The following is a 12,124-nucleotide window of genomic DNA, read 5'->3' as shown; positions in this document are numbered from 1 at the left end:
TCTTCAAGATAGTTTCTCAGGAAAACAAATAGACAAATAATAGTGAGTTACAGACAAAAGTGGCAGGTGATTATCAATGGTTGTTGTACTGTACTTTGGTATCTTCAAAGTGGTTTCTAAAGAAAATAAATAGAGCTATACATGAGTGACCAACTGAATAATCATCGACTATTCTCAATGGTTATTGTAGGGAATACACAGTAATAAACATACATCTATTTACGAAATAGCATAGGAACAATACAAACATTACAGAGTTATGGACAGATTAGTAGGAAAATATCAGTGGCTGCTGTAATACATGGTGGTATCTTCAATCATTTTTGTTTTTGTGGTACTATGGATTGAACCCAGACCCTATTCATTGAGACACATCCCCATCCCTTTTTTACTTTTTATTTTGAGACAGAGTCTCATTAAGTTGTGTAGGCTGGGCTTGAACTCACATCGTCCTGCCTCAGTCCCTTAAGAGTGCCGGGATCACAGATGTGTACCACCACACCCAACTCTCCCCTTGTAGGTCGTCTTCGTTCCTGTCAGCACCCCTCTCCTATTGCCTGAGATCCAGTGCTCGGGTTCCTACACTCGGGTTCATCTGCTAACCACTGACCAAATCAAAGGAGGCCATCTATTTTGGTAAACAGGAAAAAAAGATGCATTCAAAGCTAGCTCAGAGGAGATGGAGGGGCCCATTTTCCTCAGATCACCATCTCGCCATGTATAGGTGGCCAAAGTCTTTTACAATAAGGGACAGCGTGGAGGGGAGCAGAAAGAGGGCTTCAGATCGCCACACCTGCTGTGCCATTCCAGCCATCTCCAGCTCCTCTTCCTCTTTCCTGTGGCCACCTGGTGTCAGCATCTGCATGTACTATCATTGCTGGGCTGAGAAGGGGAGGGGGCTGGTTACTTGCTTAGTAGGAGGAAGTTTAGAGAAATTGCTTATCCCTAGAAGAAAACAAAATCTAAATTTTAAAGTTTAATTTTGCAGTGGTGGTTACAATACCTCTGCTTAAATAATGTCTGTGACTTTGCACTCTCTAGAGCAGGTGTTCTTAACTCTGGTTACCCATTAGAATCTCCCAAAGAGTATTTTAAAATACCAGTCCAAGCTCTACCTCTGGACATTTTGACTCAGTTGGTCTTGGTGGTTCTTAGAAGTTCCCCTGTGATTATATTGTGCAGGTCAGGTTTTGGAAGTATGTGGCCCGCAAGATAAAGTTCCAGCCCCTTAGCCTGGCATTCTGTGACCATGACAATCAAGGCCTTACTCTGTCCTCCCAACCTCATGTGTAACACTAGTATGGTCAGAATTCTAGCTCCCCTGGGCCTGAGGTACTTCACTATGTTTGTACCCACACATCCTGGCACCTACAACTCCTGCCTCTCTCTCCCCTTGATCATTTGGAAAAATTCCCAATCATCCTCAAGACCTAGCAAAAATATGACTTTCCCATGGGCCTCTCTTCCACAGCATCTGCTATGTGGTAGCCATGTTGCTGGCAACTGGATGAGATGTCTACAACAGGAACAATCCCTGCTCTCAAAGACCTCTCCTGAGGGTGAGGGATGGGGGTTGGAAACTAAAGGAAGAATGTATTTATCAGCTTTCCTTCACTATAACAAATACACAAGGTGATCAACCTACAAAGAGGAAAGGTTCATTTGGCTTAGAGTTCTGTAGGTTGCAGTCCATGCCAGGGTAAATTGTTGCTTTTAGTCCGATTGTAGGCAGCAGCACATTATGCCATGAGCACATGGTGTAGCAAAGCCACTCACTTCATGGCCAGGAAGTGGAAACAGCAAGCAGGGACTGAGTCTGACCATGCCCCCAAAGATCTGAAGAGGCTCCACCTCTTAAAGGCCCTACCACCTCCCAATTGCATACACAGTGAACACTCCAGATCCAAACTGTAGCTCAGAAGTTTTCAAACGTGTGTGTACATCAGAATCACTTGGAGGGCAGTTATACACAGGTGCTAGGCTGCAGCACCCCTGACAACTTGCATTCCTAGCAGGTTCCAGGTGATGCCAAGATGGCAGGCCAGGAGCCACACCTTGGGAACTGCTGCTTTAGGTATCATTTACAGTGTACCTACAGAAGGGGAGGGAGCTGTCGGCCAGGGGAGGAGAGGGTTGGCACACTCCAGGGGATGGGAACAGCATGTGCGATTGTCCCCATGGGAAAGAACCTGGGGTGAAAACCCGTGGGACTAGGTGATGACACAGAGAGCAAGGGAGGAAGGAACATGGTGACTGCCGTGGCTGCTCCTGCCAAACCGTGCCTGTGCACTCCCTGCTGTGGACTGCTGCCTCCTGTCTACCTCTCTTCTGCCACAGCCAGCTGGCAGTGAGCCCCTCCCAGGGAGCTCTATGTCCCATCTCGTGTGGGTGTCCACAGCAAAACCCAGAACCTGCCAGAGCAAACACACAGGGACTCTGGCTGGGTTGAGCTTCCGTATTCTCACTCTTTCCAAGAACCAAGCAAAAGAGAAGTCTGTTTCTCTCTCCCACAGCAGCATGTCTAAATGTTTTATCGTCCTCCCCTTTCCTGAGACAGTTCCCAGAACATCCACCCCACATCTAAATGGAATTCCCTTTGCTCAAATTCCTGCTGTCTAGACAAGTTCTTAGCCCATTTGGTAACAGAATGAGAAGTACCTGGAGGTCAAGTGGGCCCTGACCTACCTTTCCAAGGCTCAGCAGTTAGAGGGAAGGTAAGGAGGGGGCAGCACCCCCTGCACTTGCACTTGGCTCTAGGAAGAGGGTGCAGTCGTCCTGGAAGTCAGTTGAGTCACCCTCGTCAAGAACTCTGGTCTCAGAGGCTATATTTCTTGAGACAGTGACCTTGGCCAGTGCCTAGGGTGGCTCCATTCCAGACAGGGGCAGGCAGGGCAGGCCTAGGGGACCCTGGAGTCCTCAGGGAGCCTCTCTCCTACAGCCTACCTTTCCCATATCTTTTTCCGCACTAGAAAGTGGAGTGAGAGACACATTCAGGGTGGAGGACAAGAACTCTTGCACAGTTACTCCATGTGGCAAGATAGGAACACTAGCTTGAATGGGTTTTGGTTTCTAGTTGCTCTTCCCTCTGCTGCCCTGGAGAATAGGGTACAAGAGCCCTCTTCTGAGGCCAACAGAGGGGCCCTTGGTACACTACGTTCAAGATATGGATCATCTGCTTCATTTGTTTGGGAAGCAGAAGATATGTAGATTGGTGGTTCTCAGATGTGAGTGCCTAGGGATGCCCTGGAGGGCTTGCTACAACCCGGAAGGCTGGACCCAGCCACAAGGTATCTGATCCTGCAGGGACTGGAGAATGTGCATTTCTAACAAGTTGCCAAAGGGCACTGGTGCTGCCCAGGAGCACTTTCAGAGCTCCGGTTTTAGCACAATGCCCAGCTACAGCTTGCTAAGAATTTATCAATCCTTAACCTGACCCCTCCCTGAAAATATAGAACCTGAACCCCCACAAGGCCTCCTAAAGAACACAAGACTTTTGTTTCCATGAGCCAAGAGACTCCTGGGAAGGATAAAGAGGCACTCAGAGGTCGGGGAGACAGGAAAGGGCAGGGGAAGTGTCCATTTGTTGTTCTTCCCTATGCATGCTTGTATAAATCATACAATTATTTCAAATACAATTGGCTGAGCACTCCTTAGCCCCAGAAGTGGAGGCACTTACAGCAACCACTACTTCTGAGGCAGAAGAAGGTGACCCAGGATTTAAAGTCATAGACCTGGCCAGGTTCTGGCCCAGTGCTGCTCTGAACTAGAGAGGGTCACTTTAGCTCTTAATGACTTATAATCAAAGTGACCCGAAGGGGTGTGGTGAGGGATGAAGGGCAGAGGTTGGTGACTATGTAAACGTGATGACAGTTGTCGAGGAGCCAGTCTGAGCTGTCTCGGTTTCCACAGGAAGGACCAATACCTTCTGTCACCAGTGAACTGTTGGTATCTGGTCCTGCATCAGACCCGGCGAGAGAGCCGAGACCATGCCACGCTCAATGACATCTTCATGAACAATGTCATTGTCCGCCTCTCCCAGATCAGCGAGGATGTCATCAGACTCTTCAAAAAGGTAGGCAAGCAGGCCACCTCGCCTGACTCAGGCCTCTGCCCCAAGCTTGAGTGGTGACTCTCTGCTGCCTTGGCGGATGTGGCTGGGGGGACAGGGGACCGGGAGGGCAGTGTTGACGGATGGACCTGGGATTGTAGCCCTGGTTTGAGCTCTGGGTAAGCCTTGGCAGACAGTGTTCTCAGCCACTGCTGCAGCTGCCTCCACCAGAACGCATCCTCTGCCTAGCTAGGCAAGCCGTGCTCACACACTGAAGGGGGCTTGGAAGAAGGGAGATAAGCACACATGAAAAAATTACCAGAAATACAGTCATTTGAAAATAATCACTTCAATGTTCTAGGTATTTCTTTAGATGTACACATGCAAATATATTTTCTGTGTACTTATAATTCATTCATTTCATAGTGTATTTACGCATTTTTCTCAAATGAGATCATGTGATAGTACTACCTGCTTATATCACCTCACAAAGTATGTAACACTGTATTACACAGTTTTCCCTGTCAAAAAATATATTTCTGTCTGTTTTTTGAGACAAGGTCTTGCTATGCTGCCCAGGCTGGTTTCAGTAGTCTTCCTGCCTCAGCCTCCTATAGCTGGGACTACAGGCTTGTGCCACTGTGCCCAGTTAAGGCCTTCACCTTTTAAGTCCCCTGAAGGCTGTGTATCAGGAGCTCCTCACATAGCACCTTGCACACTTGAGGTGCTGTGTACCTCCTCTGTAAAATCCTATCGTTTACCCTCTGTGGGCTTCATCCTTTGTCTACCCAATGGAGTTTAAGTCACTCTTCCCCAGGGGCAGTGCAAAGGTTAAACACACGGAGTGTGTGGAGGAGAGAGGCATTATCCAGATATTGGGGTGTGGCCTCTGGGTGTAGATTTCTTAAATACTTAGATTCATAATTCTGGTTTCATCTTTTATTAGCTGTGTGTTACTTGAACTCTCTGTGCCTCAGTTTCCTTACTTGTGAAATGGGGATAGGAATATCCACAGGGATGTTGGGAAGGCAGATAGGGTTGTCACCAAGTACAGGACAGAGGGGAGTCCTGACAGCCCTCAGAGGAAGCTGGCTGTGGTCATATGAATGGGAGGGACAGTTATTACTGAGAGAATCTAGCTCATCTCTTCTAGCTACCAATTTGAGAGATTTGGTGGCTGAGGATTGCTGGAAGCACAGGGAAGGGGACAAGCTGATTGGATATACTGTATAATCGTCTCTCGTGGTATGGGTTTGAGTTGTCTACTTTGAAGATTACTTCCATAGCAAAATGGTAGTCATAGGCTAATTTCTTCCTACCACATAATGTACTTCTGGTCTCCTCCTGGGGCTGTGTTTATGAAATGTGGTCTAAGTTTAATATTTGCATAAGCAAACATAATTAGGAAGGTAAATACACAGTGCCTCCCAGAACAAAAACAAAAACAAAACAAAATCACCCAGTGCTGTACAAAGCCCAGTGGAAGGGAGGCAGCGGGCTGCAGGTCCGGAATCCTGGTCCCTAAACAACCCCAGCTTCTGAATGGCTTTTCTCCCTGGTGGGAGTGACTCCCACAGAAAGGGTTGTCAGGCTGTTAGGAAATGAAGGGTCTTTTTCCTGAGCTGAGCCCTGGGACAAGTGAGATAAATCTTTTCAGTTCTCATTTAGGCTGACAGCAGCCTGACTGGTGATGGAGGTTAACAGGGTGGAAAATAATGAAAAACTGTTCACAGCTGAGCTCGGCCCGCTCGTTACCAGGCCTATGCCTGTGGAACAAAGGAAATGACCCAGCCCCCGTGGGCTAGGAGAGACAGGTCGGAGCCTGGTGTAGCCCCCTTTGTGTCACGTCAGTTATATATAACCTGGCGACTGAGGCCAGCCTGCCATGTGTAATGAGAGGCCCCGGGCCCTTGCAGTCACCAGACAAGGATCCCCACCACCCCTCCTTACAGGAGAAGGGAATGCCTTGGGCTTTCGCCCCTTGTCAGTTGTGTACTTGATAATTTGGAGTTTGTCTCTAAACTGCCTCTCTCTGACCACCACTGGGCAGGTCTTGCCAAGCTTCCGTATTCTCATCTGGGAAGTGAAGATGGTAACACCTGTGTTGGGGGTGCTTTGAGCAGCAGAGGTGCTAGAGCAAGTGTTCAGCATGGGCCTGGTGTCCAGGAGGTGCCCACTAAAGGAAAGCCAGCTGAGAAAGGAAACCCTCCTGGTCCCTGTGCCGCTCCTCGCCTAGCTCCCAAGCCTCACTGCTGGGGCAGGTGGTGCAGAGCAGGGGCAGAAGCATCTTTAGCATGTGCCCCTGTGTGGGTTTGGATGGCTGCTGGCCTGCCTGCTTCAAGCTATCTTTTCTTTGTCCTCCATGTCCCCTCGCACAGGGGACTCTGTTCAAGGACTAGAAATAGCCCTGCATCCCAGAAGTCCAAGCAGGTGGCCCTTCCTCTCAGTAGGAGGTTCAAGTCAGCCACAGCAAAGTGGAACGGAGATCTTAGGTCTGGGCTAAGGAACGGAGATCTTAGGTCCATGAAGAGCGGTCCGGGCTCTTCCAGTTGCAGATACCAGAAATCCAGCTCAGCTGCTTTAAGGGAAGAGGGAACCTTCCAGCTCTTCCAGGATGAGCCTGGCTTCTGGGACACAAAGAATGTTATCGGAGCCCAGTCTCCACAGTTCTGCTCCACTCTTCTGTTTCCACTTTTGAGGGGAGCTTTCAAGTGACTCTGTATCCCTGTGCTGACCAGACGGCCCGGAGCTGCCCCGCATCTTCCCCACCTCAAGTCCCTCTTCCCGGAAATGCTTGTTCCAGGCTCTCATGGGCCCAGCACGGTCACATGAGTGCTTGCTCCTGAAGCCCTGCCTGTGGCTGTGAGATGTGGTGCTCCAAGCTGCTGGCCTGGGAAGCGTGCCACCCATGAAGCCACACACAGATTCAACTCCACGAGCCTGGGGGAGGGGCTTCCCTACGAACACGCGGAGCGCCCTTTCAAGAGGGGAAAATAAGTAATGGGATATCCACCTTCCTCTGCTAGACGTCCCTCACCAGGGGGCGCTCACTACCCCTCGGAACATCTCATTCCCTTTGAGACAACCACGATCAATGGAAAGTTCTCCCAAGGCTGAAAGGAAATCTTACAGCGCTTCTGTTCCTTCTAGTCACAGCCGTGAGGGCCACATAGGTGGAATCCACATGAAGCCTTGCCAGCTGTCAGAAGACAGAAGTCAGGACCACTTATCGTGGTCTTTCCTGGTGGTAGGAAAGATTCCCTTCCCAGTTTTCTCCTGTGATGAGGCTCTGCATTCCCTCCCCTCCTTGGCTGTCCTTCCTGACCGAGCTCTGTCTCCTCTGACCCACAGAAGTTAATATTCAGAAGCAGTTGGAGAATCCTAGGACAGTCTTGCCAGCTCAGAATATAGCGTGCCGGCTAGGACACATCAGAATGACCTGGGTGGCTAGCTCAAGGCAGAGGCCTGGGATCCCACTGGCGGTTTCCAATTCAGTAGGTCCAGGAGTGCCTGAAAATCTGCATTTCTAACAAATTTCTGGGAGCTGTTCGTGCCCCTCCATCTCTTATGTGGAGATTGCATGCAGAGAATGGCTTATCTAGTCCACCTCCTTCTGACAGATGAGTAAACTGAGACCTGTATCTGGAGTGCAGAATCTGGCCCCAAACTCAGTCTGGATTTGTGGCCCAGTGTGATCTGCCGCCCCATGTGTTAGACTAGGTGGGAGGCTCTGTGTGCATCTCCCTCGCCCTCCCTTGCCACCCCTGACTGTGTCCGAGGCTGGGCATTGCAGCCCATTCCATTTTCAGCCTCATTCTATTTTCTTCAGTGTCCTTAACAATAGCCATCCATTATTCTATGCTCTGATGCCTGCAGAATTTAATTACTTGCCCCAGCCGTGATGTGAATTTGATTGCTGGAAGCTGTGGTATTCTGGAGGAAGCGCTAATGAGGAAAGACTCTTTGCAGAGAGGAGAGGGCGTTCGGGAGGCTGTTTGAAAGCAGCCATTCACTGTGTGGCCACAAGGACTTTGTCTTGAGTGACTTTTCTCATTCCCGCCCCAAAGATGTCCATTGCATTTCATAAATAAATCAGGGCTTTTGTGTCCAATAATTGCTTTTCTTTGTAACAGAGATCAAAAGCATCTGTGGCCTTGGATTCAAAGCCAAGTTTATTTTTCATGTTTTGCTTGCAGGAGAGAGAGGGTTTGCACACTGGAAGGTCCAGCTATGAGGGCAGAACAGGCCCAGGGGAACAAAGTGGGAAAACTGCCAAGGGATGAGGCGCCTTCTCCATTGTCTCCCATGGAGATGAGCCTGCTCAGTCCAGCATCAGCAGGCATTCCCAACTCATCTAACAAACATACATTAACGCCAGCATGGCATTAGATAAACAGTTACAGCAAACAAACAATTAGTGCTTAGTGTGCACCGTACCCTTGGGTAAGCATTCTGGGTACATTTAATTTTCTGAGTCTAAGAGGAAGGTGCTGTTGCCATCCCATTTTATAGATGCTAGTAAGGGTGGGAGCTGGTGTTTGGATCCAGCTGCTCTTGAGTCCAGAACCCACACTCAGTGATAGAGGCAGGTGCCACAGAAGACTGAGACAGGGACTAGGCACAGAGCCCTCCCTCAGGGACCTCATGCTGTGGGGTGGAAGTGAGACAGGTGAGAGCACTGGGCTGTTCATTGGGATGGAGCATGGAGGGGTGGATGTCACCACTGAGGGACAAGCAGAAGGAGGAGAACTCAGGGAAAGGTTTGATGTTGGGGAGGCAGAAGTTGTAATTGAGGCTTGAAGGATCAGGGTGCCTCACCCCTGGGGCCTCTTGCTGGGGAAGTACAGGAGATGCCCCCAGAGAAGCTGGGTGGTGGGCAGCTGTGAGGAAGGCTTCTCCTGTTTTCTGGGGCTGGCACAGCCCTACAGAGCTGCACTGAGAGTGGTGAGGAGGCTGGGCCTTTCCGTTCTTGTGCTGATTGTCGTCAGAGGTGGGCAGGCTCTGAAGGGTCATGGGCTTGACCAGCTGCCTTCCCACCATGGGAGTCACAGAAGGCTGAGAACAAGGGTGTCTGTTGGCAAGGCTTCCTGGGGGAGATGCTTGCTGGTTCTGGGTGGGATCTGAGTGTGGCAGGGCCCTCCATGGTGATGCAGAGCATGGGAGAGGTGAAAGGCAGAGGCCTTGGGTAGGAAAGTCTGGGTCCTATGCTGTGGAGCAGTGGGCAGTCGAGCACAAGTGTGGGGGTTAGTGCCGGACTCTGGCTCCGTCATTGCTTTGCAAATCCGTCTTGTGAGCTCGGCTTGATTCCCTGTCTGTCAGTGTCACAGTGGAGCTTCACCTCTTTCCTGTGCTTATTGCAAGATTTTAAAATGATCTAAAATGCCTACTTGGCGCATGGGAGGAAATCAGTAAGATTTACTGCTACTAGGATAACTGGGGTGTTGAGAAGGGATGTCGTGAAACTTGAGCTGGAGATGGGATGGAGAAAGGTTTTATTCAGAGTGCACAGATTCAGCAAAGAATTGGAAGTAAGAATAAGCTCGGGAAACCAGGCACTCATTACTTCTAAAGGATGGTGGTCTTGTTACTCCTTTTATAAGCTTTTATCACTGTTTCTTTCTTTATTGACTAGTATAGTGTGGAGGAAAGAAGTATCCTTAGGTTTTAAAGGATATGCTTCCAGATTTTCACCATTTAAAACAAAATATCTTAGCAAATTAAGAATAAATAGGGACTCCCATAGTCTGATATAGGGCATTTGCCAAACACCAACTGCAAATCATGCTTCCTCTTGAAGAGGTCAACAAAAAAGGCAGTTTATAATATTAATTTACAAAAATTAATGTGTGCCAGCCATATCCAATTAGAAGATGTCATTTATATGCATACTTTAGAAAACAGGAATGATTGAAAATTAGCATCACTGATGCTACAGATTAGCTGCATCCAAGAAGTTTTGATATGTGATGTTGTCATTGTCATTCAGGGATAAATATTTCATAGCTCCCGTTATAATTTCTTCTTTGCCATGAATTATTCAGAATTACTTTTTTTTTGACAGGGTCTCACTAGGCAGTTCAGATTGGCCTTGAGCTTGCTATGTAGCCCAGGCTGGCCTCAAACTTGCTGCGATCCTCCTGCCTTAGCCTCCCAAGTGCTGGGATTACAGCCATGTGCCACATGCACCCAGTCAGAATTACTTTATTTTTTTAGTTTTGAAAATTGCTCTAAGGCTTTCTCATTTTAAATTTTAACTATTTCATCATAATAAAGAAATAAGGTTAAGAATATTTTTAATTTGTTAAGGCGTTGGCTTTATCAAACCTCCAGGCTTCATCTAAAGTGATAGTCAATAAACAGGGAGCATTGGAGCATGGCAGATGACTGAGCCATGGCACAGAGAGAGCCGGGAACAGAGCCGCCACCATGCAAGAGGTCATGGGGCACAACAGAGGTGCACTGTGAATCAGAGGGAGAGGGTGGCTATTTGGTAGATTGGCTGATTTAAGTACTTGTTTGTCCATTTCTTATTTTTTAGAAGCTGATTTTGTATATACACTACACATCATAAACACACACACACACATGCACTCTTTCATATAAAAAAACAAAGTCTCTACATTAGTCTAAAAATATACTTTATATATATATGAAAGTGCTAAAGGTAAATAACAAAGCTTTTTGGAAGAAAATGTAAATTATATTTAAAACCATGAGGTAGGAAAAAGCTACCTAAAGAAAACATTTTTAAAAGTACACCCCATATATGAAAATATTTATAAATTTCATCATGTAAAAACTGTAAATATTTATATACAACTTCTATACAATAACTAGATAGATGAGTGGGTGTATAGAAAGAGAAGAGATTTGGTGTGCACAAAATTAATAAATGGTTAATATCCATAATATAAAAGTAGTTTCCCAGCTTAATAAGAAAAAGGAAAACAACCCAATAGAAAAATAGGTAAGAGTACTGGAAAAAAACCAAAAAGAAAAAAATAGGTAAGAAAGCTGGGGATATAGCTTAGCAGCACAGCAGCTATCTGGCAAGAGTGAGATCATGCGTTTGATTCCCAATACCAAAAAAAAAAAAAAAAAAGTAAGAGATATAAATGGGCAAGTCACCCAAAAAATGAAAGTTAAATGGCCAAAAATGTGAGAAAAAATACTCATACTTACTAAAAATTAGGAGAGGTAAATAAAACAAAGTAAGACACACTTTGACTCCTAGTGGGTTGGCAAAACTATCTTACGTGCTGACAAGAAGGCTCTCTATATATTCTCTCTCACATTGTCTTGGTTACTTTTCTCTCATTGCTGAGACAAAATACCTGATACCCAAAATTAAGGAAGGAAAGGTTTGTTTAGCTCACAGTTTGTGGAGATTTCAGTCCACGCTCAGCAGGCTCCAAGGCAGAGTGGCACACAGCAGAGGGAAACAGTTCACTGCAAGGGAAAACAGCAAAAGGAGCAAGAGCAGAACGAGAGGAGCAGCAGTAAGTCTTTTTTCCTCCTTTATATTGTATGCAGGCTACATTCATACCCATAATCTCAGCACTGGACCATGAATCAATCAGAAAACCCTAGAAGCCCACCCCATGACTGCATGAAGCTTGTGGGGGACATCTAGACACAAACCATAACATACATATTTTCACATATTCCAGGGAAACCTGTAAATTGGTCTGTCCCTTCAGAGAACAATTAAGCAGGATCTGGTATCAGAGCAGGAAGAATTTTAGACCCTGCAATCGAATGATTCCAATTCTGGCTATACCTAAATCTATTCTAGTATAGCTGCACACACACAGTTTTGCATGAAAATATTTGCAGCAGTGATGTATGTGGTAGAGAAATAAAAGAATAACATAAATGTTGATCAAAGAAATGGTTAAACAAACTATGGAGAGTTACACAATAGGGTATTATACAAGAATGAAGATAAAGGAGCTAGATGGACAAGTATCACTGTGGATAAAACTTGAAAACAATACTGAGTGAAAAAAGCAAGGTCCAAGGCCAGGCATGGTGGTGCACACCTGTAATCCCAGCACTCGGGAGACTAAGGCAGGA

At 47.0% G+C, this 12,124-nt stretch overlaps 1 protein-coding gene across 4 annotated transcripts in view; it reads left to right on the top strand.

Annotated features, from left to right (window-relative positions):
* Srgap3 (SLIT-ROBO Rho GTPase activating protein 3) overlaps positions 1–12,124 on the top strand; it is a 223,058-nt gene that overhangs the window by 123,761 nt on the left and 87,173 nt on the right. For all 4 annotated transcript variants that reach the window (XM_005413003.2, XM_005413001.2, XM_013509102.1 and 1 more), the window contains exon 3: positions 3,910–4,072. In XM_005413003.2, the coding sequence (XP_005413060.1) occupies positions 3,910–4,072 (163 nt within the window). The remainder of the gene's footprint in view (positions 1–3,909; positions 4,073–12,124) is intronic.

Source organism: Chinchilla lanigera, unplaced genomic scaffold (genome assembly GCF_000276665.1).
Source record: "Chinchilla lanigera isolate Chin_1 unplaced genomic scaffold, ChiLan1.0 scaffold00160, whole genome shotgun sequence".
Lineage (NCBI taxonomy): Eukaryota > Metazoa > Chordata > Mammalia > Rodentia > Chinchillidae > Chinchilla > Chinchilla lanigera.
This window is presented reverse-complemented; position numbering and strand designations above follow the sequence as displayed.